Source organism: Solanum tuberosum, unplaced genomic scaffold (genome assembly GCF_000226075.1).
Source record: "Solanum tuberosum cultivar DM 1-3 516 R44 unplaced genomic scaffold, SolTub_3.0 scf00106, whole genome shotgun sequence".
Classification (NCBI taxonomy): domain Eukaryota; kingdom Viridiplantae; phylum Streptophyta; class Magnoliopsida; order Solanales; family Solanaceae; genus Solanum; species Solanum tuberosum.
Genome location: NW_006239032.1, coordinates 661,862 through 684,553, shown reverse-complemented (window position 1 = coordinate 684,553; position 22,692 = coordinate 661,862). Strand labels below are relative to the sequence as shown.

Here is a 22,692-nt window from a genome sequence, read left to right as displayed (position 1 = left end):
ACTACCATTGGCCATTGTTTATAATCATCACCACCAACCACAATTACCACAACTTTTTATTTTTTTGGCTTAAAAAGTCATTTAAATTTGACTTAAATGCTACTTTTTTTAAGCCAATCCAAACGGGCTCTAATCTTAATATTCGATGTATATTTAGATTTAGGCATTTTAATATTAATAAAAACAAATAGGGACTGAATAAGCTTGTAATGAAAGGAGACCAATAATTATGCTTTAAAAAATAATAAAAGCAAATAAATGTGAAAAGACTAATGCAAAAGCTCGTGTAGTAAACAGCTTTTCTTAATCTGAGAGTTCTATAGTGCACAAAAAAATTGATTTATTAACGCAATTGCACAATAATCAACTTTGCACCATAATCAACATTGAAGAGGACTTTGCACCATAATCGTGTATACGCGCACTTATTGGGTTATCGTTAAATTATTTATACATATTTAGTAGACTTTTAATACAAATATAGGGTTTAGGCCAAAGCTACTGGATTTTGCCAATGAGTAACCAGAACTATAGCTCTACCCCGGCTGCCATTGGTGCATGGGTCAGGTTGCGCACATTTTGACTAGTCCATCAGGAACCTGCTACTTCCTAGAAGCACATGTACCGGTCAACTTTTCCTACATGCTTAGGCATATTGGGATAAATCTCTTTTTTTTTTTTTTTTTTTTTGATTTGCACCGGGTGTCCGAGTCTCTTTGAGCCCCGACTAATCCCGGGGGTGCACAGGCCCTCGGCAAGGAGTTTCCCATATTGGGATAAATCTCTTAGTGTGTTGGTCTCTATTGGGTGTGGTTTTGGAGTCAGATTATTTGTTGCTTAAGGTAATAAGGAGATAGTATAGGCTGCCTCCAAATAGACTGTATGCTATAGTTATTGTCACCCATTCAAGTCCTTGCAAAGTGACGTGTACTCATCATTATCTTTAGGATGGGGGTTGTAGGTGTTACCCAGAAAACCAGTTACTACTCGTTATTTACTGAGCAGAGCCTTATTGTTCATATTGGTCTCTATTGGGTGTGGTTTTGGAGTCAGATTATTTGTAGCTTAAGGTAATAAGGAGATAGTATAGGCTGCCTCCAAATAGACTGTATGCTATAGTTATTGTCACCCATTCAAGTCCTTGCAAAGTGACGTGTATTCATCATTATCTTTAGGATGGGGGTTGTAGGTGTTACCCAGAAAACCAGTTACTACTCGTTATTTACTGAGCAGAGCCTTATTGTTCATATTTGAGGCACATTCATGGATGCTGAGCTGCTTATCTCAGTTCAGAAGTGCTGCACACGAGGTGTTTGACCAAGAGATGAAGTATGTAACTTGGGCTCAAAGGCAGGTTCAATCTGCATAAAATTATTATAGGCTATAGCTAATGATGTTCTTATATAAAAAAGGCTATAGCATATGATACCCATATCAGTCTTCTCTATTTCCTTCTGCTAATGTATAGATGTATATGGCACAGACAGTGTACAGGCCAGAACTTTATTTATCTTACATGGACCAGTTGAGAACTTTATTTATCTTACATGGACCAGTTATATCTTGTAGACATTCTCATACTCGTGCAAAAGCTGATCTATAATACCTTTTTTTTATGGTTAAAAATTATTTTTGTTGTTTAAATGTACTTGCATTTATTTGGAAAATAGGATCTTGCAGCTTCCATTCAAAAAGGAAGCCTGGATTGGGAGAGAGCTTTGCGTTGTTTAAAGCATGCACTTCGGAACACTCCATCACCAGACTGGTGGAGACGTGTGCTTCTCGTGGCTCCCTGTCACAGGGTTCATGCCCAGGCTCCAACTCCGGGTGCTGTGTTTACATCGGAAATGGTTTGCGAGGCAGTTATTGAAAGAATTGTTGAATTATTGAAGTTGACTAATTCAGGCAATATTCTCAGACTTCAAACTCTGCTTGAGATTGTGTTATGAGTTGCCAATTTGTACATTTCTCAGTTTTCCCCTTTTCTTTCTTATAATGTTATTATTAATATTAGTAGTCGGGTACAGTATCTCCGGCACAGTGCTTTGGCTATGAAACTGAAATTCAATCTTCACTGCCGCGTGAATAATCTGATAGAAAATAAAAAAAATAATGTTTTCTCAGATGGGCATGGCATAAAGGAAAATGCCGATGCTGAGGAAAATGATGTGTTATTATGGCAGGAGGACAGCAAAGGTGACTTCTCAGTCAAGTTTGCTTACAAGGCCCTCAACAGGACAGGGGGACAGGAGAAAGATTGGCCATGGAAGATGATATGGAAGCCAAAGGTGCCTTACAAAGTGAACTGCTTTACTTGGCTCTTGGCAAAAGAAGCTGTCCTAACACATGAGAACCTGAACAAGAGAGGTTATCAGTTGGCCTCTAGGTGTTATCTGTGTGGGGAGCAAGCTGAGACAGTCAACCATCTCTTCTTACATTGTAAATGGACAAAACAGCTATGGAGAATGTTCACTAGCCTGAAGGGGATCACATGGGTGAAACCAGGATGTATTAGATGAGTACTTGGTAGCTGGAACAGGGATGGAGATGTTACAAAGGAGGAGAGATGGAAGATTGTCCCAGCATGCATTTGGTGGTCAATCTAGAAAGAGAGAAACAATAGGAGCTTTGAAAATGTACAAAACAGTCTTTAGGATGTCAAAATGAAAAGTGTCTAGCTCTATTTTACTTTTGGTGTAAACTTAATTTATTAGCTCAAACAGAAGACATCTTTGATGTTCTAGACTGTTTGTAGGCAACGTATATAGTTTTGAGCTTCTGATAGATTGTAATACTTTTGAAGGGAAACTACACTTATGGTTGTAGTATACCCGTGGATGTATAGAGTAAGGTTACCAGTTTTTTTTAAAAAGGAAAATGACGATGCTTTGAAAGAAAAGTAAACAAAGACATGAGTGTTTTTATGAATTATTGTGCTATATGGCCTTAACTTGTCTAGCTTGACAATAAAATGTAATACGGGGGTGTTTGCTGTGGGTGAGAACCGTGCGCCTGGATGCGTACTTCATTGAGAAAGATTGCGTGCATTCTTGGGTTACATAATATGTTCATTATCACATATTCTACTCACTTAATTAGTATATTGTTGATATTAATGAGTTGCTTTATTTCCTAGTAAGTTGCTCTCCCCCTTTGTGATTGGCTTAGTTTGATAGTTTTAATGTACTCTCCTTACTTTCTGCAGAAATCAGTTGCTGGCAGGAGTGGCTTATATTCTCCGATATATTTTTTTTTCTCATGAAAAGTGGATGCGTTGATTTTGTGGAGTTTGTGGACAAATTAGTATTACGACTTCAAGAGGGTGATCAACAAATACTTAGGACGAACCATGTTACGTGGTTACTTGCACAAATTATTCGGGTTGAACTAGTGATGAATGCTCTAAATACAGACTCAAGAAAGGTTTTCCATCTTGGATATAACTACTTTTTTACATATAAGGAAGATATAAACTGATTGAACTTTAATACAATCGTTTTGGTAATGACCTTGATGTTTTAGGTGCTGGTTAATTGCATTGCTTTCATATTTATCTGTCTCTGATTTTCAAGAATTACTGGGAAAAGATGGGGGAGGGGAAAGGGGCCTCCACCGTTGGAAGGTTCGAGTCACCGAGGGGCAAGTGGGAAAAGCCACTGTTGGCTCCTTGGAAGGGGTAGGGGGTGGAGGTGGGGGTGGGGGTTGAGGTTTCCTATAATTTTAGAAGAAAATCCCCCATCCAGATGCTGAACCAAAAATATGTCATTGCAGTTTCGTCTCCATGTTTAAAGCTTTGGTATATCAATTTCTTGTATAATTTTTGTTTCTTATTTTCTTTTCCTCTTTTTCATGAAGATATAAGTTGTTATTAAATTATGTTTTTGGTGTTATAGCCTATCGTTGTATGTTTTTGTGATTTTCACAATTTGCTGTTAGGTGGAGACGACCAGAAAAATTCTTTCGTTCCATAAAGAGGAGAAAAGCTCTGATCCTAATAATCCTCAAAGTATCCTACTTGATTTCATTAGCAGTTGTCAGAACTTGCGCATTTGGACACTAAATACAGCAACAAGAGAATACCTGAATAACGAGCAGCTACAAAAGGGAAAGCAAATTGATGAATGGTGGAGACAAGTTAACAAAGGTAATCATTTCATTAAACTGCATGGGTGGCTCAACAAATACGTGTTGCCTAAAACAATACTTCAATGAGAAGCTTTAAGGTTTTTGTAGAAAAAAGAGCAGAACACTTGACATATATAATTTCATTTGAAGTCTATTTTTCTAATTTTCTTATGTGCTAAGTTATGAAGAAATAACTTTAATAGGGGTCTCTTCTAGTAATTCTTTTCCAATTTCTAATATATCTAATCCTCTTAATCTCTCTTGAAACATTCCAAATTTTCTAATTTTGGATTTTTCTTATTTGTTGAGAAGTTATCAAGGGCTTCAGGCTTCTTTTTGGGATTGTATTAAAGTTCAATCCTTCTCTCTCTATCTTTTTTTTTAAAGTTTTGAGTAAGTTCAATAGAGTGTTGTTAGACTAGCTTTGTTAGGGGGCAGAGTGTTGGCCAATTAAGAACTCCTATGTACAAAAAATGCAAATGGCGGAAATGAGGATGTTGAAATGGATGTGTGGGCATATTAAGAGCGATATGATTAGGAATGAGGATATTCAAGAGAAAGTGGGAATGACCTTCGTGTGGACTAGATGAGGGAACATAGACAAGGATGGTTTGGGCATTAGAAGAAGGGATGTGTAGATGACCCAATGAGGAGTTGTGAGAGATTGAATATAGTGGGTTGAGGAGAGGCAGATGTAGGCCGAAGAATTATTGGGGGAGGTGATTAAACAACATATGACGCATCTTCAGTTTATCGAAGACATGACCTTAAATAGTAGGGTATGAAGGTTAGTCGGTAGTTAAGAGTTGTCCTATTAATAGCGTATTCATGTATTTGGTTTGGTGGTATATAGAGTATCATGTCGGTTGTAGTATTAGCTTATTCATGTAGTCTTTGGCTTTTGGTATTTGGTATAATCTGTGGTTTATTTTTTTTTGAAAATGGTAATTGTTTCTATTTTTGTAGAATAGTACATAGGTTGTATTGGAAACAATATTTACATAAGGAGCTCTAATAATACTGACCTATCCCTATAATGAGTCTAAAACATCAATGTTAGTGAGCGTATCATTAGAGTAAATCTGATTACACCAAAAACACAGAGTCCATATGCAATTCAGTTTGACTTGTTGCATACTACTCTCCTTGTTATCAAAAACGCTTATGGTTCCTCTCTTTCCATATTGTCCACCAAATAGTGGTAGGGACAATTCTCCAGTTCCCTATGTCTTTTGCTTGTGTCCTTGCTTCTTCCCAGCTATATAGAGCCTCTGAAATTCTCCCAGACATGGACCAGGAGATGTTTTCAAGTCAAGAACAAATTTCACAACTGGCCAGTGACTTCGCATTGGATGAAGAAATGATTGACTGTTTTTGCAAGTATCCCACAGAAAAAACATCTTGAGCAAAGTGGAATTCCCCTCTTCATTAAATTCTCCCGTGTCAACTCTGCTTCTTTAGCCAGTAATCACACAAAGCAAGACACCTTGTAGGGCAACTTGGCATTCCATATATGTCTCCAGGGCCATTTGAGTAACTGCAGATTTGATGGTTTAGCTTCCCGTATGCTGCACCTACTTTAAAAATCCCTGTAATATTTCCCAACCACTGCAATCTGTCATGCCCTGTTTCCAGACCACTAAACCGATCAATGCTTCTAAAATAATCTGTTACTCTTGAAATTTTCCCGTCATTGAGGTGTCTTCTAAATACAAAATTCCACCCTTGAGGAGTCCATAAGTGAGCTATAGTATTTGTTGCTGAAGAACTAAATTGTGGATGTTAGGGAAGGGAGTCTTCATATTTCCTTTTGCGTGACAATCATCCTTCCAGAATCTAGTTTTTATGCCACCTACTACTTTGATCTTGGTGTTTGGTTTGAATTCATTCCAAAGTTCTCTAATGGATTTCCATAAGCTAACACCATAAGCGGTGGTAACCTCCTTTGTCATCCAACTATCACTCTCTTCATATTTTGCCTTTATGACTGAGCCCCACATATTCTTATTATCATTTGAGTACTCCCAAAGCCACTTCATCCTCAAAGCTTTGCTCTGGTTCTTTATGTCCTTGATCCTCAAACCCCCAACTCGCTTTTCATTGATCACAGTTTTCCATTTGACGAAGTGATACCCTTCCTTTTCCTTGTTCCCTTGCCACAAAAATTTCTCCTGATGCTATCCAACCTATTGATGAATCCTGTTAGGAAAAGAAATAATGACTTCATATATGTTGGAAGTGCATCAAGCACACAATTAATCAGTGTTAGTCTTCCCCCTAGGGAAAGGTATTGAGACTTCCACCTTGCTAGCCTTTTCTCTCACTTCTCAGTCACCCCATCCCAAATTTCCATAGACTTGGATTTTGCCCCCAAAGGCATTCCCAAGTATGTGGTTAGGAGGACACCGACTTCACCTTCAAGTATTGACTTCAAAATTTCCATTCTTGGTACTTCGTTTACGGGATACATAAAGCTTTTCCTCCAGTTGACACATGTAGCCCAGACATACCTTAAAAAATAACTAGAATCAGTCTCAGTATTTTAAGGTGGTCTTCCTCAGCATCATAAAATGTCAAGGGTGTCATCTGCATATTGTAGATGAGTGATCTTTAGACTTTCCCTTCTAGCTCTAGCAATTTCAAAACCTCTCAGCCACCCTTCACGACTTGCATTCTTGATCATATTGTTGAGTCCCTCCATGACTAGTATGAAAAGGAAGGGTGATAGGGGATCACCCTGCCTTAGATCTCTCTGTGACCTAGAATATCCTATTGGAGAGCCGTTTAATATTAAGAAGTTCACAGAACATATGCAAAATTTAACCCACTGTCTCCATTTGTGACCAAAACCCATCTTCTCTAGCATATCCGTAAGAAAGTCCCAATTGAAATGGTCATATATTTCTCAATGTCTAATTTGCATAGAATTCTTGGTTTTTTCGTGACCAACCTGGAATCTTCATTAGCTATGAGGACCGCATCCATTATCTGTCTCCCTTTAATAAAAGCCAATTGTTGTGAATCAACAAGCTTGGACATCACTTTTTTCAGCCTTTCAGTAAGCACTTTGAGAAAATCTTATACGTACTGCCTATCAAGCTAATAGGTCTAAAAGTCCTTCAATTCTTTTGCACCTTTCTTCTTTGGGATTAGGGCTATGAATGTAGAATTCAGCTTCTTTCAAACCTCCCTTGTTAAGTCCTGAAAAGTCTCCATTATGTCACCTATCACCCCCTCTTAGCATTTGATGTAAAACCTCATAGTAAAGCCATATGGTCCTGGTGCTTTATTAGTTGCACACTGCTTTAAACACCTTAGAACTTTTTCGTCATTAAAGCTTCTTTCAAGATCCTCCGTTTCCTCCTCTATCAACCTTGGGCAGTTCAAAACATTGTTGGCAGGTCTCCACTGCACCTCCTCTGTATAGAGTTTCTGATAGAACTCCACTATTTCCCCTTGGATTCTTTTTGGTTCTTGGACAATGTTCCCCTGGACTAGCAGTTGATCTATGTTGTTGTACCTCTTGTGTGCATTAGCTATCTTATGGAAGAACTTGATGTTCTTATCCCCTTCCTTTAACCAAATTGTCTTGATCTTTGCCTCCAGTAGATCTCCTCATTTTTTGTATCAAATCCTCCAAGTTCAGAAGTAAACTTGCCTTTTCCATTGCCTCATCGTCTGTTAGATCTCTATCAGTAGCAATGTTTTCCATAGCACCCAACTATTCAAGTAAAAATTTCTTCTGTTGGCCAAGATTTCCTTGCTCACTTCTGCTCCACTCCTTCAATTTGTGTTTCAAGGCTTTTAATTTGGATGCAAGGATGTAATCTGGTCTCCTAGTATAATCAAAAGACTTCCACCATATCCTTACTCTGTCAATGAAACCTTCCGTTCCTAACCACTAATTCTCAAACTTAAAATAACTCTTGCTCTTCTTCTAAGAACCACCTTGGAGTATGATTGGGGAGTGGTCGGACTATATTCTCTACATAGTGTACTGTTTCAAGTTGCTAAAAGCATCATCCCCTTCTTGAGGTACCAGGTCCAGGACCTATCAATTCTTGAAGCTATCAGGTGGTTATCCCCTTTGAACCTGGTGAACTTTGCATTTCTAGTTGAAGATCAACTAGGTTTAGGTCCTTGAACAAATTAGAGAACTCCCTCATCCCTATTGTTCTCCTGATACAGTTCCTCTTTTCTGAAACATATCTAGCCTCGTTAAAATCACCACAAATTGCGCACTTCTATTAAACCTCTGATAGAGCCAATTTCTTCCCAAACCAGTCTTCTTTCCACATAGCAATTTGGAGCATACACTCTTGTAATATGACATGAGAAATCCTGTAATTGTGATTCAAACTTCCAAGTTACAGGTAAGGGTATATGTCATGTCCCTATCTCTAAAACTTCCATTTTCCACATTCTACTATCCCAAAGCATCATTATCTGCCCTCTTGCCCCATTAGCTTCCAAACATGCCATTTTGATCCATGTATCACCCCAAATCTGCATTACTAGCCCAGTAAGATCTCCCTCTAGTTTGGTTTCTTGAAGACAAATAATGTCGGCTTTCCAATCCCCCATAATGTTCTTGACAACCCTCCATTTGTCCCTACTATTCAAACCCCTTAGTTCCATGAGACGAGTTTTTTTTATCTTTTTTTTATTTTTTATTTTATTTTTTGAGACAAGTTTAAATTGCATCAAGAAATATTTAGGAAGTTTCTCCCCGTATCTCTACACCCCCCACTTTGGAACTTCACATCAAAAGCTACTAAACTTTTCAATTCGTTAGAGCCTTTGAACCTTGTCTTCTTGCATACTGCTACAACTTCTTGGTGTCTGCCCTTGTCAACCTGTAGTAACAGTTGCAAATTCTGTTTCACCCAAGCAGAAACTTCTTTCTCTTTTTCTGTGATTAAAAGTTGCTGTTGCGTGCATAGTAGCTTTGCTTCTTGGAATTCACATTCTTCAATAGAGGTTGATGTTCTTTGGTCTTCAATATTGCATACCTCTTTTTCCTCCCTCCCAATCATCACCTCCCCAATTGGAACTTGTGCCTCTGATTCTCCCATATTTAGCATAGCCACGTTACCCAAAATACCACTTGAATCAGCTGTTATCTCCTTCTTAGTATTCTTTTCTGCTCCTTGCATTGTCTTTGGGCAGAACTGTGTTTCTTTATCTTGAAGAATCCAATTTTCTACTGAATTGGGCTGGGTGGAATTGGATATGCTATTAAAAATAAATGAATCTGTGGTTTATTATGTTTAGGTGATCACACCTTCTTGTTGTTACAGATCCTTGCATATATGCGCTCCACATTGCTTTGCTGTTAGTTGTCATGTTTTTCCCCACTACCATTTGTTAGAATAAAAATAGGTTTATACAATCCTATTAGAATAGGAATAGGTTTACACAATCCTATTAGAATAGGAATAGGTTTATACAATCCTATTTAGAATAGAAATATGAATACAAATAGGAACAGGAATAGTAAATAGTATCCTACTTAGTAAAAGATTGTATTCTAGTGTCTATAAATAGGATCTCAATGTAATAATGTAGACAACAACAACAATTCAATAATATTCTTCTCCTATATTTCTCACATGGTATCAGAGCTTCTACGATCTTAGTAAACAATCAAAGAGCTTCCACTGCCGACGGGCGGCTATTATCCATCTATGCCGCCCGTCCAGCCAATGATTATGTTAGCAAAAGTTGGGTCACCGTGTATCTTTCTGGTGACTATTTTCTCATATCTAATTTGTGTAGCACCGTACCATCATTCCGGTGACTACTTATATCAAATTTGTGTAGCACCGTGCCATCATTCCGGTGACAACTTTTTCATATTTAATTTGTGTAGCACCTTGTCATCATTCTGGTGACTACTTTTTCATATTTAGTTTGTGTAGCACCGTGTGATCTTTCCGGTGACTACTTTTTCATATTTGGTTTGCGTAGCACCGTGCCATCTTTCTGGTGACTACTTTTCATATTTAATTTGTGTAGCACCTTGCCATCCTTCCGATGACTACCCTTTTTTGCATATCTTATTTGCGTAGTACCGTGCATCTCTCCGGACTACTTTTCATATTTAATTTGTGTAGTACCGTAGATTTTTCCGAACTACTTTCTCATATCTGAGTTGCATATCATCATGTGTCTTTTCAGTGACTCCTCAGATTTGATTTGCATAGTTCCATTCGTCTTTCCGGTGACTCCTCAAATCTGACTTGCATAGGGTTGTGCTATCATTCCAACCCTACCCGTATAATTTTTCTTTTTCAGTAGGGTCGTGCCATCATTCCGATCCTACCCATATTATTTCTCTTTTTCAATGGGGTCGTTCCATCAATTCGAACTATCCTATATAATATCTAATTTCTAGTTAGGTCATGACATCATTCCGACCCTACCCATATAATATTATTTGTTAGATTGTAACTACTTTTAGCTATCAAATCTAATACTCTGGTGTATGAGCATGTTCCGGCCAATTTTTGGGTGACTTTCTTGTCTAATATCAACTCGTCTATTGATTCCAACATGATCCATATACTTTATACTAGATTTTGAGCACTTACAACGATCGCTGCAGTGTGAAGAAGTCTATATGGAGCAACCACCTAATTTTGTTGCTCAGGGGGAGTTTAGTAGCCTTGTATGTTGATTATGTAAGTCATTCTATGGTCTGAAACAGCCTTTGCAAGCTTGGTTTGGAAAGTTCCAACACTGTGTTTTATCGGCATTATGCATCAAATTCAGTATTTCATGAGAAGACTAAGCACATTGAGATTGATTGTCAATTTTGTGAAGTCGGTTGATCAACTTGCAGATATTTCACCAAGCCCCTTATCGGTCCTCGTGTTAATTACATTTGTAACAAGCTAGGTACATGAATTGTATGCACTAGCTTGAGGGGGAGTGTTAGAATAAAAATAGGTTTATACAATCCTATTAGAATAGGAATAGGTTTACACAATCCTATTAGAATAGGAATAGGTTTATACAATCCTATTTAGAAGAGGAATAGGAATACAAATAGGAACATGAATAGTAAATAGTATCCTACTTAGTAAAGGATTGTATTCTAGTGTCTATAAATAGGATCTCAATGTAATAATGTAGACAACAACAACAATTCAATAATATTCTTCTCCTATATTTCTCACACCATTTTCTCGTTGAATTATTGCTTTGATTTTGCTTGAGCTAAGGGTCTTTCAAAAACCTCTCTACGTCGGAGAGGTAGTGGTAAGACCTGCATAAAATCACTCTTTTGCTTTATTTTTTTTAGAAGTTAGTTGGCAATTTACTTTGGTATCTCTTACTTTATAGAGTTGTTTCTGTGATTTGGAAAAAGGTCAGGAAATATCAAAGATTAAAAGAGAAATTACATGTTATTCAAAGAGAAAGGTAAAAGAAAATGAAAATAATGTCGACCCATTGATGATGTTGGTTGCATCAGTAAACAAGGCAAGGAAATATTATTTTCATGTATGATTTAGGGATTCCAGAAAAGACTATTTTGTTTCACAATTTATGCTCAATGATTTTTTTTTACTATGAAAATCTGTACAGTTATCTTTAAAACACTTTTTTTTTAAAAAACAAATTAATATATAGGCGAAGTGGTCTGATGGACTCTAGTACTTGTATGAGTTTGTATTTGGACCCTTCTAGTTAACCCTGTGCCAACAGAACCCTTAAACTCAATGAAACTCAGCATTTTAACCATTGGCTTTGTGTGAACTTCAAACGCTCAACAAAAAACACACCATTATCCACGTCAGATTTTAAATGACACATCATCATCCACGTTAGATTTTAAATGACACATCACTTATTTTTTTATTCTTTTTTAAATACAATCTTTTCTTTTTTTACATTCCATTCCTCCCTCATTCACCCTTGACCACCTCTCTCTCCATTTTTTACATTAAATCTCATCACCACAACCTTCCATCTTCACCATTATCACCACTTCCCTAAATCATAAAAATTACCTTTCTTTTCTATATTTTCATCATTCATAACTTCCGGTCGTGTTTTCTTTACCACTTGTCCCTTACTTGAAACACCATAAACCTCTTTTCTCCATTAATGCCAACAAATCATCACTAAAATACCTTAATATATCATAATATTTGTACACAATTACACAACATACTCCATCTGATTTCTCAAAGGCATTTAACAATTACTTTTTGCCTACCAAAATGATCAGATCTGCCACCTCACAAACTAAAGCACAATTTCGATTATTATTTGGGGAGAAAAGAAAATGAAAAAAAAGAGAAGAAGAAACTGGAGAGCGGTGGGGAAGGGGAGAAAGAGAGAAATGGGAGTTTGGGTCGGTGGGGAAGAATGGTGTGGGTGATGGTAGAAAGAAAAAAGATATGGGGAGGGGAGGGGTGGGGTGGGGAAAAGAGGAAATAAGTGAATTAATTTTCTATCTTTTTTTGGTCTTTTTATTCTATTTTTCTTTTAATTATTTTTGGTCTAAAATTTTACGTTACTCTCTTTTTGTGCGTGAAATCACGCATTTACTCCAATTAAATTATTAAGTTGCCACATAAGCTTGGTCAATGATCAGAGCGGTTTAATATGTTGAGTTTCATCGAGTTAAGGGTTTAGTTGACAAATCGTTAAGTAGAAGGATCCATAATACAAACTGATACAAGTACAAGTGTCCATTAGACCATTTCGCCTAATATATATGAGTTTAAGTTAAGTAGTTAACTGCCAATGTTAGACAGCTTTTACACCCTTAAATTTTATTTACATGTTGTAGTTGGTAACCTATCTTTTTGTAACGATTTCAAATATCACATTTGAGGAGGTTTACATATAGATATCCATTAGATAACATATAATTGTCTAAAAAATTTATTCATGCTGATGATAAAAATATAAATTTAATATACACAATATTAGGAAAATTTGGACCCCTAAAATTATGGTGCCGTCACCCTTTAACCGACACGTTAAACAGTGTACAAATTTAAAACAAATTCCTTCATTTTGTGATTTTTTTTGATTTCACAAATAAGGTGTTGACCATCAGCGTATCTATTGCCTCCCCTCCTCTTTATTGTCTGCTTCTGTTTTTTGGTAAGGTCTTCATTTCCTCTCTATCGGTCATTAGAATTTTCATGGTTTGTAACTAACTTCACCGAATCCACTAAAACAATGAAAATAGGAATGTTGTGCACAACTAGGGCTGGGCGTTAGGTCGGTTCAGTTCGTTTTTCAAATTTCGGTTCGGTTTTTCGATTTGCTGAAAATGTTAACCAAACCAAACTGAAATAAATTTGGTTCGGTTCGGTTTTTACAATTTCAGTTCGGTTTTCGGTTTAACCAAATTTAATCAACAATAAAACAATGATACACATTTTCAATCACAAGACCACAACTCAATATTCTCGAGTCTCGTCTCGTCTCGTCTCTCTATGTTACACTTACTAGTGAGGAGAATAAAAACTACCTACCATACCGGAAAAAAAGTACAATTTTGCCCATTGCCCATATGTACGGTACCTTACAAGTTATGATGTGGATTATTATCCACATGAACAATAACTCCACAAGCCTGCCAGTATGGTTAACTTAAAAATGTGCCACAACACAAGTACTTCTTGCCCCAAATGCTACTGAAGAAAAAATTACTTATGCATCCCAAGTTTCCACCTGTGCAAATTACCATTAGGCATTCACTAGCTATATTAATATAACTTCTACCACAGACAGGGATATAGCTAGTGCGACTTCAAAGACGAGAGTTGAGATTTCAGAGTTTAAGACTAGGGATTTTAATTTTTTTATTTGGGAATTAGAATTCAGTCCTTAGTAATTTGGGATTCAGATATGGGAATTGGCCATTTGGGTCACTCCAATTACATAATTGGGCCGCATTGATATTGAGCTTGGGAATTTATTTTTGAGCGTAGGGCCTGTAGGGATTAGTGAAGTAATTAAATTCGGTTTTTCGGTTTAACCGAATTTAAATATTTAAAAACCAAAAACCGAAAACCGAACCGAATAACCAAAATTTTAAATTTTGAAACCGAAACCGACCGAATAAACCGAAAAACCGAAACCGAAATTAAAAAAGTTCGGTTCGGTCGGTTTTTTCGGTTTGAACCAAAATATGCCCAGCCCTATGCACAACAATTTGCAAAAAAATAAAATAAACTAATGCCACTTATGTTGTTCCCAAGGTTTCGTTTTGACCAATTAAGGTGTTAGACTTTTGGAGTTAGTCTGGTGGAAATCATGTTGCTATCGGGGTTATGTCTTCACGAATATTGATAAAGGTGTTGCTGCATATAGGGGGACTGAAATCCGGTAGTATCAACAAAGAGTGGTGATATCTCAACTCTCAAGTTAAGTTCAACCATTGAAGGAAGCTATTCCGGTTTCTTTGAATCCATAATGGAAGAAAAAGATGTATAAGGTGATATCAACTAGTTGGAATTGAGGCTTAGGCATGTTTGTAACTTGTAACCTCACATTAGGTCTAGTGTTTGGTAGGATTGTCCTTAGTCTTGTAGGATTTATGTCGGTGGAAAGTAGACTATATAGATAAATTCTAGTCTTGAAGGGCCTAGTTAATTAATATTGGAATGAGATGGGCTCAAATGAGTAAGGATTCATGTAGCCGACCCCAATTAGCTTGGGATGAGGGTTTAGTTGTATTGTTATCTTTAACATAGTTGTGAGAAATAAAGAAGTAAAATATTATTAAATTATGTATTCTACATTATTACGCTGAGTCGTATTTATAGACACTATGTTACAATCCTTCTCCACATAGGACACTGTATACAATTCTATTTTGCATAATACATAAACGTGCCCATTAACTTGGATTCAGTTGACATCCATGCCCTCCAACTTTGAGTGTACACTTAAACTTGTATATAGTTGAACAAGTAGACACACACGTCTTACATGACAATTCGCGTGAGATACACTCGAATTGATTCGTATTATGTCATGTAAGACGCGAGTGCCTACTTGTTCAATTTTATATAAGTTTATGTGCCTACTTGTGCACATCCAAAGTTGGAGGGAATAGATTCCAATTGAGACCAAGTTAAAGGGCATGTTTATGTATTATGCCATTCTATTTTTATTCCTATTCTAGCTCTCCCTCTCAAGATACAAGTCATATGCATCAATCTTGTTACAAATGTAATAAATATGAGGACTAGTGAGAGATCTACATGCTGATCATCTGACTTTACAGATTTTGTAACAATAGCTACTGAGAGTATCTTTTTTTTTTTTTGATAACCGAGAAATCCGTCTGTGACCCGCCCTTTGGACCAATCACAGCCTTCTAAACTCGGTGGATAATGGGCCTGCTCCTCTACTGAGAGTATCTTTTCGATGACAAAGTGACAGTCAATCTCAATGTTCTTAGTGCTCTCATGAAATACCTGATTTGTGCTATATGATCGACTGTTTGGTTATCACACAGAAGTTCCAGCTGACTGGTTTCCTCAAATTTTAGTTCTATGAGCAACTATTTAATCAAATCTAGATCACAAGTCGCTACAACCATTGCTCGATAGAGCGACTACACTTTGTTTCTTAATCTTTCATGACACCAAATTACCTCCTTAAACATAATATCCAAATGTACAATACCAATCAGAAGGTGATCCTGACTAATCAACATTTGTATTTTCAACAATTTGTTCATGGTTGCTAACTTTATACAATGCAGAATGTAGACAAACTGCATCACAATGTCTATTACAAGGAGAAGAATAAACCGACTTGCCCCACTCACAAGAAAGGAAATGTCAGGTCTAGTGACAGTGAAATAATTCAACTTACCACTCAGCCACCTATATCTTCCAGGGTCATCTAGTGGATCCTCTTGTCCTGGCAGGAGTTTAACATTTGGATCCACAAGAGTGTCAATGGGTCTATATCCCATCATTCCTGTCTCCTCAAGTCATACTTCCGTTGTGGAACAACAATACCTAATATGAACTGAGCAACCTCAATACTTAGAAAATACTTTAGTCTTTGGTTTGGAAATGCTAAAAGAGATGTTGCGTTAAATTAATAATACAATCCTGATCATGTTCATATGTTGCACTTTTTTGGGGTGCTTCTCTTGTTTTATGTAAAATTATTGAATCCTTTATGAAAATGTCTTACTTTTAAAGAAAGTTATTGAATGTTATAAACAATCATGGTCGAAAAATTGAAGTTTTGAGACATTCTTCATAGGAATTTTTTAGGGTGTCCTTTTACCTGATAGTAATACAATGAGTTCTTCCCTAATGTGGTTTGGCCTTCCCTAGTCCATGCAGATAGCGGGAGCTTAGTGCATCGGTTTCCCATTATATAATCAAACTACCTTTCTAACTGTCTTTTGACGTTTCTTTGCTTTTGTTTATATCTTAGAGAAAATGTGCGATCATCCTAGTTGGTGAGGTGAATAATATTGAGGTCTTAGCTCATGTGATGAATTGTAAGATTGGGGCTTTTTCTACTAATCTTCGTTTACCTTTAGGAGCCACTAATAAGGACCTGACAGTTTGGCATCCGGTGATAAAAAGGGTAGAAAAGAGAGTTGCAAGTTGGCAACATATATTTATTGGGGGGGGGGGGATGAATACACTGTTGAGCATTCCCACATATTTCATTTTATCGTTACACGCCCCAGTAAGTGTTATAGGGAAGATGGAAAAACATAAGAGGGATTTCTTATGGGATAAAAAGGTCACTTGGTAAATTGTCACCACACCAAAGTATTGGGGTGGGTTTGGGGATAAAGATCTTAGGGTCTTTAACAAGGCGCTACTTCGAAAGTGGCTATGGAGATTTGGGTTACAGGTGAATGCTTTTTGGGAAAGGGTTGATTGCGGAGACGTATGGGGTTTTGAAAGTAGGCAGAGGACTAAAATTGTTCTTTGAAGAGCTCAATGTGTGTATATATTTCAGAGTAGGTGATTGGAGTAGGGTGAGTTTATGGGAATCTAGTTGGTGAGGGAACAACATCTTGATAATCACATTTTCTAACTTGTATATAGAATTTCTTACCCAAAAAAAATGTCAGTTCAACTGTTATGGAGTATACAAGGGGAGAAGTGCATTGGGATTTGTTTAGGAGAAATTTGCAAGACTGGAGTTTGAAGAATTAAAACTTGATTGAATTGCTTCAACAAAAAAGTACTATGGATAACCATGATGTATGGAGATGGGAGGTGGGCCGAAATTGCATTCGTTTAGTGAAGTCATATTATGAGATACTTTTTCTGAAACTGGTATTATGAGAAGCTTTTAACTAGAGTGTGATTTTCCACATATATTGGTATGGATCCGTTGGGTACCAAAAAATGTGTTCTTTTCACTTCGCTAGCTTTGAGGAGAGTGATCTTATTGGTGGAAAATCTCAGGAAGAGGTTAATTAGTTGTATCAGTTGGTATTCATGTGCAATGAATCAGGAGAAGATGTGCATCACTTTTTTATATTGTCAGGCAATTTCTTGTTTATGGTGGGAAATTTTAAGATGGTTTGGACTTGAGTGGATGCTGCCAAACACTTTGAAAAAGAAACAATGTTTAGTTGTGCATTTAGAAGAAGGAAGAGAAGATGCGGGGCATGGGATGTTGCCCCTCTAGTACTTATGTGGATCATATGGAGAGAGGAATATGAGAGCTTTTGAGGGAGTAGAGAAATACTTTGTACACTTGGGGAATACCCTATATTCCCTTCTTTCTTTTTGTTGCAACCATAAGGTTCCTACATGTATAGATGATTGAGCGTTATTTGTAAAAAAAAAAACAGGACTGCTTGTAAGGTTTTCTATTTTTTGGCTATACTTCTGGTATACGCGCAAGCTTTTGCCCTTTCTTTAATGAAATTTATTACTTAATTAAAAAAACAAACTAAGGCCAACTAAATTCATTGTCTAGTCAAATGACCTCATGTAGAGGAGACTGAGGGTAATTTGTTTCTCGTGTGATGTTGGAGTACCTCTTTTTCTAGGGCAAGCAGCAATGAAACTGCTGAACCTTAACTGAAGATACTTTTAGGAGCTCAGGTAACTTTAGCTTGGTAACGAATAAGGAATTGAGCAGAATCACCTGGGTTCAATTGATATGCAGCCGTCCAAGTCTCTGTGGAGTAGATGTTGAGGTCGTGTTCTTAAATTAAATGTTGCTCAACCTTTTCCTGTCTCTGTGAGTTAAATTTAATGCTGCACAGCCTTTTCCTGTCCAAGTTTCTTCTCTGTTGCGCTTTCATGCAGCCAATTCTATTGAACGCAGATCGGTCGTTATGTTTAAACTAGGTTTGGCTGGAACGGGGCAATCTTCAGTTCATATCTACTGCATATTACTTTGCCTCCCCAAGCCCTTCTCTGTTGAGATTTCTTTTGATTAGCATTGTTGGTTTTTTCTTTTGCATAAAATCAGGGGAACGCATGATGGATTATATGAATTTGGATGATAGATCAATTGGGATGTTTTGGGTTGTGTCCTACACAATGGCTCAACCTGCTTGTGAAACTGTGATGAACTGGTTAACCTCTGCGGGGGTTACTGAGCATTTACCTGGACCAAATTTGCAGTCCAATGAGAGATTAATGGTGATGCGTGAAGTTAGCCCCCTGCCGATATCATTGTTATCGGGATTGTCCATAAATTTATGCTTGAAAGTGGCTTTTCAGATGGAAGAATCAATGTTTTCTGGACAGGTACTGATAAACTCATATGACATTTCTTCTTTATGTAAAAAAAAGTTCTGTAAGCTGTACGCTGAGAGTTTTGAAAGTTTGGAGGTCAATCTTGTCCCACTCTTTCTTATGGTTTTATTTTCTTGGGTCATGTTGTTCCGTGGATTGTTATACAGCTTTATTATCATACTAACTCTATTCTGACTGGAGCTAGCCAGCATTTTCCACCTTATTTTCTTTTGATGCTTCATTGCACCCGTTAAAAATGTTTAATATCATTCTCTCATTTCATTGCAGGCTGTGCCCAGCATTGCTATGGTTGAAACATACTGTAGGTTAATGCTCATTTCTCCCCATTCGTTGTTCCGTTCGCTTCTAACTGTAACTTCTCTTTCCCCCTTCTAATATTCCTTTTTTGATATTTAAATCTCTGGCATGTCACGCATATTCGGTGGATTTACGTTCATTGTATTAACCTTCAGTAAGCAAAGAAACCTCCTGAGAATCGTGTGAAATATTGGAAAATAATATTATTGAATTGTGTATCTACATTATTACATTGAAAACCTATTATCGACACTACATTGGAATCCTTTTCCAACTAGGATTCCAATTCCTATTCTAAGTAACATTGTATATACTTATTCCTATTCTAACACTCCCCTCAAGTTGGTGCATACACATATGTACCTAGCTTGTTACAGATGTAATTAATATGAGGTCCGATCAGAAACTTGGTGAAGATATCTACAAGCTGATCGTTTGACTTCACAAATTTCATAACAATATCTCTGGAGAGTATCTATGTCACGCCCCGAAGCTACCCCAAGACGCGAACACGAGACCTAGGATCACGAGTGACCCCAAGCTAACCTTGCTGGCATATCATAAGCATACTTAAAGATAACTGAATTAAGAAAGTACTGTGCGGAAGCTTAAATCATCATAAACTGAAATGATGGGGAATACCCATTACTAACTGAATAAATAATCTGTGAGTTCAATGACAACTGAAATATCAAACTCCAAAGCTAAAACTGAATCTACCTATGTCTGAAATAAAACCTCTAACTGACTAGAAATGCTAGGACATGCCCTAGCTAAATCTAGTAAAAACTGAAACCAAGACTGAAAGGAAAAGAGATAATCATGTCAATCGTCCTCGAAGAATGAAGACTCACCACTGATGCTGCTGAATTGGAGATCAGGAACTGATCTATGCGTAATTTGAATGCTGAGGACCTGAACCTACATCACGAGAAGATGTAGCGCAGAGTATGCGTTAGTACTTGAAAGGTACTGAACATGTAAGATAGAATAAAGCTGAACAATATACATAACTGAACAAAGCATATAACTGAGCAATAGTATAAGATAAGCATGATACTATACTGAAAATACTGAACATGAACTAACTGAATGCAATGACCAAGTTTATAACATGCTGAGATTGAGATCTGAATGTAACTGATAATATGGTTAATGCAATAGAATCTGATTGTGGGATCTACTAATAATCGATATAAAACCATATGAGCTAAATGTTGAGTCCGATGTATACGCCCCATAGAGAGGACTCAATATACCCTGCCGGAGGTATAGAGGCATGACTGACGTGATCACTAAACTGATGCCTACAGAGGGGACTTATAAACCTACGGGGGCACGTAGTTCTGGGACTTGAGGGTGACTGACCTTAGTCCAACTCGGTACAAGCCTACACCCAATTAAATATATGAAATTTATAGTATAACTGAAGTAAACTGGATAGCTCAATAATCTGACATGAAAATGCAACATTGTATATCTGATAATGAAACATTCGAAACTGAGGCATGTATGTTTATCTGTCCTAGCTAATGTAATTCATGAACTAAACGAACTACATAACTAGGGTTCTGAGTTTATGCATGAATCTGGGAAAAAACGATACTACTACATGATAATCTGATTAGGAACATTAAAATAACTAATTCATAATAATCTGCTGAAATTTTAGAAACCCTAGGTTTAGATAATATGGAGGGAATCAAGAATTTGACTGAATTTTAGGGACCCAATGGGTGAAAGGAACCCACTAGTGAAATCCCACATACCTGGTGACGAAATTCACGGAGAAATCTTTCGATTTCGGGGTTGGAACTGAAGAAACTTTGCTGCGTTCTTGAACTAGGGCTGCTTGACTTTTCCTCTTGTTTTGCTCTAAGATTGATGAACTTTTGGTGAATGAGTTGACTAAGGTAAGTTCTAATTAAGTTACTAGGTTAAAACTGACCAAAACTACGTAGTTTAGGGTTTAAACAACATAGTTTAGGGGTCCAACGCATCTGGAAAAGACCAAACGACCCCTGACTTAAAAGCTGTCGGGCCAACCGACGGACCGTGGATGGATCAATGGTCCGTTCTGGTCAATCGTCGTTTGGCTTCAGAGACGGGATTTTGGGGGGTCTGAACCACAGCCTGGACCACAGACCGTGGTCTGACCAATGGTCCGTATGTCCTGGCGTAGGTCTGGACTTAGAATAATTTTTCTGGGTTTTTTGGGGAGGGCTGCAGGTGGCCATCCACGGACCCCACCTACGGTCCGTGGGTCACCCTACGGTCCACGGGTGGTGCTTGTCGGTGGCACCTACAACTTCTGAAATCTGCATTTTGGTGTGTCTAGGATACATGGTGTTATATTATCTCCCCCTTGGGAACATTCGTCCTCGAATGAAGACTACACTAGCTGAAGATGGAGGGAAAGAGCGGTTAACCCTACCACTAAATATTGGAAACTGATTTCTGACTGAACTAAGTTCCAAGAACATGCAAATACGCTGAAAATGCAAGACTAACTGAAGGAACATGATACTAAGACTAAAACTACGCATGAATAACTGAAAAACTGGAGAGGAACTATTACCTCAAGCAGGAATGGAATCAGAAGGAAAGAGATGAGGATACTTGGCCTTCATGGCTGCTTCTGCTTCCCGAGTAGCTCTTTCTACGGACTGACTCCTCCACAAAACCTTAACTAAAGCGACTTCTTTGTTTCTCAACTTCGAACTTGACGATCAAGAATCTCAACTGGTACCTCTTCATAAGTGAGACTATCCTTCACAACTACACTTTCTAAAGGTACAATAGATGCCGGATCACCCACACACTTCTTCAACAACGAAATGTGAAAGATTGGATGTACTGCTGTTAGTTCTGCTGGCAACTCTAACTCACAAGCCACTTTACCAACTCTTTTCAAGATCTTGTAAGGGCCTACATATCTAGGACTGAGCTTCCCCTTCTTGCCAAATCTCATCACCCCCTATGCCCCTTCATAGGTGACACTTCAGGAAAACCCAATCATCAATTTGGAACTCCAAGTACCTTCTCCTTACATCTGCGTAGGAATTCTGACAACTCTAGGCTGTCTTAAGTCTATATCTCTAATGAGCTGAACTTTCTTCATAGCATCATGAACCGAATCTGGCCCTATCAAGGCTGCTTCATGATACGCTCAAATTACACCTCCCTAAAGAAGCATAAGCGGTCGTTATCAAGTAAAGAACCCAACTTGTAGGTTGGGGTCGATCCCACGAGGAAAATGGTTTAGACTTTAATTTAAGCAACAATTATATTCGATTAATCAAATTACTTCCAGAAACAAGTAATAAAAATGGGGGTTTTTGTGAAACAAATTGTAAGAATTTAATAAGTAATCAGTAATCAAAACTCAATTTTGGTTGTTATCAAGATGAGAGAAATAACTAGGGTATACGTGTTCCCCACAAGCTCATAACGGAGTAATCCTAGTAATCGCAATCTTTTCCTAGTGTATTACATGCAAAGTGATAAGTTAGGTATCTCTAAATCTTTG

The 22,692-nt window shown here is 37.5% G+C and overlaps 1 protein-coding gene across 2 annotated transcripts in view; it reads left to right on the top strand.

Moving 5' to 3' along the window:
* The window catches only part of LOC102586283 (mediator of RNA polymerase II transcription subunit 23), an 80,202-nt gene that overhangs the window by 5,598 nt on the left and 51,912 nt on the right, over nucleotides 1-22,692 (top strand). For both annotated transcript variants that reach the window (XM_006349402.2, XM_015309588.1), the window contains exons 5-9: nucleotides 1,671-1,905; nucleotides 3,206-3,423; nucleotides 3,937-4,144; nucleotides 18,577-18,857; nucleotides 19,134-19,217. In XM_006349402.2, coding sequence (XP_006349464.1) covers nucleotides 1,671-1,905; nucleotides 3,206-3,423; nucleotides 3,937-4,144; nucleotides 18,577-18,857; nucleotides 19,134-19,217 — 1,026 coding nt within the window. The remainder of the gene's footprint in view (nucleotides 1-1,670; nucleotides 1,906-3,205; nucleotides 3,424-3,936; nucleotides 4,145-18,576; nucleotides 18,858-19,133; nucleotides 19,218-22,692) is intronic.